Source organism: Empidonax traillii, unplaced genomic scaffold (assembly GCF_003031625.1).
Source record: "Empidonax traillii isolate 1590-97213 ecotype Southwest subspecies unplaced genomic scaffold, ASM303162v1 scaffold2757:size38390, whole genome shotgun sequence".
Lineage (NCBI taxonomy): Eukaryota > Metazoa > Chordata > Aves > Passeriformes > Tyrannidae > Empidonax > Empidonax traillii.
The window spans coordinates 18904-22068 of record NW_020957950.1 but is presented as its reverse complement, the minus strand read 5'-3'; the positions used below and the strand labels follow the sequence as shown (position 1 = coordinate 22068).

General features: G+C 57.9%; 1 protein-coding gene across 1 annotated transcript in view; it reads right to left on the bottom strand.

Moving 5' to 3' along the window:
- Nucleotides 1-791, bottom strand: part of LOC114072204 (GTP-binding protein RAD-like) — a 6556-nt gene extending 5765 nt beyond the window's left edge. The window contains exons 1-3 of the mRNA XM_027910123.1: nt 716-791; nt 244-592; nt 9-130 (exon numbers count right to left, since the gene is read on the bottom strand). Of these exons, the coding sequence (XP_027765924.1) occupies nt 9-130; nt 244-580 (459 nt within the window). The 5' untranslated portion in view covers nt 581-592; nt 716-791. The remainder of the gene's footprint in view (nt 1-8; nt 131-243; nt 593-715) is intronic.
- Nucleotides 792-3165: the final 2374 nt, after the last annotated feature.

Here is a 3165-nt window from a genome sequence, read left to right as displayed (position 1 = left end):
AATGAGAACCACGGACCAAGCCATAGAGGAAAAACAAAGAAAAAGCTGTTAAGTACCTGCTCCCATATATCAAACACCACGAGAGACGCTTCTTCTCCATCGACTATAATTGATCTGTCGTACGTATTTCCTACGGGGAAAAAAGAAAAAAAAAAAAAAAAAGAGTTCAGAAAAAAAAGACGTTATTCTCCTGGGAGGTCTGGGAGGGGGTGGCCGCCCGGGGAGGTGCCGCGGGTCCCTCACCGGCCTCGTCCGCGTCCGCTCCATCCTCCACGCCGCCAAAGATGCGCGCCAGGCTGGTCTTGCCCACGCCGTGCTCGCCCAGCAGGATCACCTTGTAGAGGCTGCTGTCGGAGTCGCTGCCCGAGGAGATGACGGAGTCGGAGGAGTCGGAGGCCCAGCTGTCGCGGTGCTCGCCGCCGGGGCTGTAGGAGGTGCAGCGCACCAAGCCCTGGGGCTCGGCGGAGCGCAGGTCGCGCTCGTCCACGGGCATGCTGCGGCGGTGCAGGGGCTGCGCGAACGGCGTGCTGCCCCGCCGCCTCTCCAGGCACCGCACCTTGTCTCCGCGGTTCAGCGTCATCGGGGAGCAGGGCTGTGCGGGGACACGGGGGCTGTGAGGAGCTGTGAGGAGCTATCAGCACCCGCAGCGCCCCAGCACCCCAGCCCCGCCGAGCCGAGCCGAGCCGAGCCGAGCCTCCCGCGGAGCAGCGCTTACCTCGGGGCAAGGGAAGGAGGGCAGCAGTGAGGGATTCCCCGCCGTTTATCTCCTGTGCCGCTGCCGGAGCTCCCTCAGCGAGTGCTGCCTCCACCGCTCCGCGCCCCTATTTATGAGCCGGTGCCGGTCCCTCCCTCCGTGACGCGACGGGCGCTCCGCCAGCGGGGCCGTGGGCAGCGCCCGCCCCCGCCGCTCCATCGGCTGCGCTCCCGGCAGTTCCCATCAGCTCCCGGCACCTCCGCTCCGCTCCGCAGCCAGCGGCGGGGGCGGCGGGGACACCCGGCACGGGGGGAGCCGGGCACGGGGGAGAGCCTGGCACGGGAGAGACCCGGCACGGAGGACAGCCTGGCACGGAGGACAGCCGGGCACGGAGGACAGCCGGGCACGGGGGACAGCCGGGCACGGGGGAGACCCGGCACGGAGGACGGCCCGGCAGGGGGGGAGAGCCCGGTCCGCTCCACTCCTCCGTCCGCCGGTTCTCGCCCGGGCAGCGAGTGCCATGGGCAGGCGATGGATCGAGGAGCGGGTCGGAAACAGTGCCAGGCGCAGCGAGCGAACGGCCGAGCTCTGGGGCTGCCGAGCTCCGCCCCACCGCCTGCTCCTTCTCCTGCCCCTTCTCCTTCTCCTGCCCCTGCCCCGCCTCGGTGCTCTTCCCCTCCGGGTGCGATGCAAACAGCATCTGCTCCGTGTGTCGCTCGTTTCCATTGGCAGCGCTCATGGTGTGCACAGGTGGCTTTCCTCGGCTTGCGAGGATCTGTGTCACGATGCAGGAGGTTCAGTGTAGCCCTGGCGTGTACAGAAGCTTTAGGGGAGACCTCCCTGCAGTTCCAACTGCCTGGGCAGGGGCAGAGGAGGGGCAGGACTGAGCTCTGCTCTGGGAGGAGCAGGGACAGCCCCCAGGGAATGGCTGGAGCTGTGTCAGGGCAGGCTCAGGGTGGATCTCAGGGCAAGGTTCTTCCCCCAGAGGGTGGTTGGCACTGAACAGGCTCCCCAGGGCAGTGGGCACAGCCCCAAGGCTGCCAGAGCTGCAGGAGGGTTGGGATGATCCTCTGGGGCACAGGGGGTGACTCTTGGGGATGGGGCTGTGCAGGGTCAGGAGTTGGACTGGGTGATCCTTGGGGCTCCCTTCCAACCCAGCACATTCTGTGATTCTGTGATTTGATTTACACTGTTTTCATTACTTGGTGCTTGTTTTACTCAGCGTGGGTTATGGGAGTGTGAGTGGGTTATGAGAACAGCACCGTGGTGGGGGTTGCAGGCACACACAAGGTTACCGGGGTGTCCACATGCAGTGTTAACGGTCTAAGAGGCCAACATAAAACATAAAGGTCAAATTCTTCTCTTGCTTTCACCTGAGCAGCAAAGCGAGGCAGTGAAAGCCTTATCTCGTAAGCGGCACAGTCATTCCCATGTGATCGGGCGAAGAAAGGACTCAGCAGATAACTATACCGGTCCCCTGAATGGCTCACCCCGCCGTCGTGTATACACTTAGTTGTTTACCTAGCAACCAAAACGTGTCAGACATTGTGCGGCCAAAATAGCTCTGGTTCCTGCTCCCGAAAGATTACAGCCCGAGCAGAGCGGGAAAATCCCCGGGACTCTGGGCAGGGACGGTTGCCATCGAATTAGTGCAAGTTCAAGGGTTTCCAAATCAGCGGCAGAAACAAGGCTGAAGAAGGCACGAGATAGGGAGGTGATGGGAATGAAGTTAGAGATGTAGGGAATAAAGCAAGGGAAAGAAAAAAAAACCTGCGTGATTAAGTTAAGGAGTTTCTTCATTTCTTATGAGGTTAAGTGACTGTTCTGTGATTTTCAGGAGCCAGCTGTAACTCTCCAGCTCACACTCTTGGGGTGATTTTGGCCCCTTCACCCCGGTAACTGCAGGTGGGAGTGTAAATGTGGCAGTTAAAGATCACCAAGTGCTTGCAGCAAGTTCTCTCTCTGCCTGTCTCACAAAACAGCAACCAAAATAGCCTTGTCAGTTTAAATAGTCAGAGCTTGGTGGCAAAAACGTGTGTGCTTCAGCTGACTGAACTGAATTATAAGCCTCTGGCTAGCATTTGGAATCACAGATTAAATAAATTATTGTTAGCATTGCAAGTACTCTGTAATTATTTCCTTGGATAAACTGGAATCTGCCAAACCTTCTTGATAATTCTGAATTGATATGCAGGTAATTATGCAAATACACTTCCAGATGTGTCTCTCTTGAGTTAACTTTTTTAAAAATTTGGACTTTTCTGCTTAAAATTGTCACCTGGCACTGTTCTCGGGAGGTTTTTACGTCTTTTGGGCCAGACTTTCTTTCATGCCTTTGCTGTGTGGGGGGGTCAGACTTTAGAAGTTGGCATATAAACTTGGGGGTGTTTTTAATCCTTTTCTGTGTGAAAGCAGGGAAATCTGAAAAGCAACAGATCCAACAAGATAGTGCCACTTCTGGAACACTACTG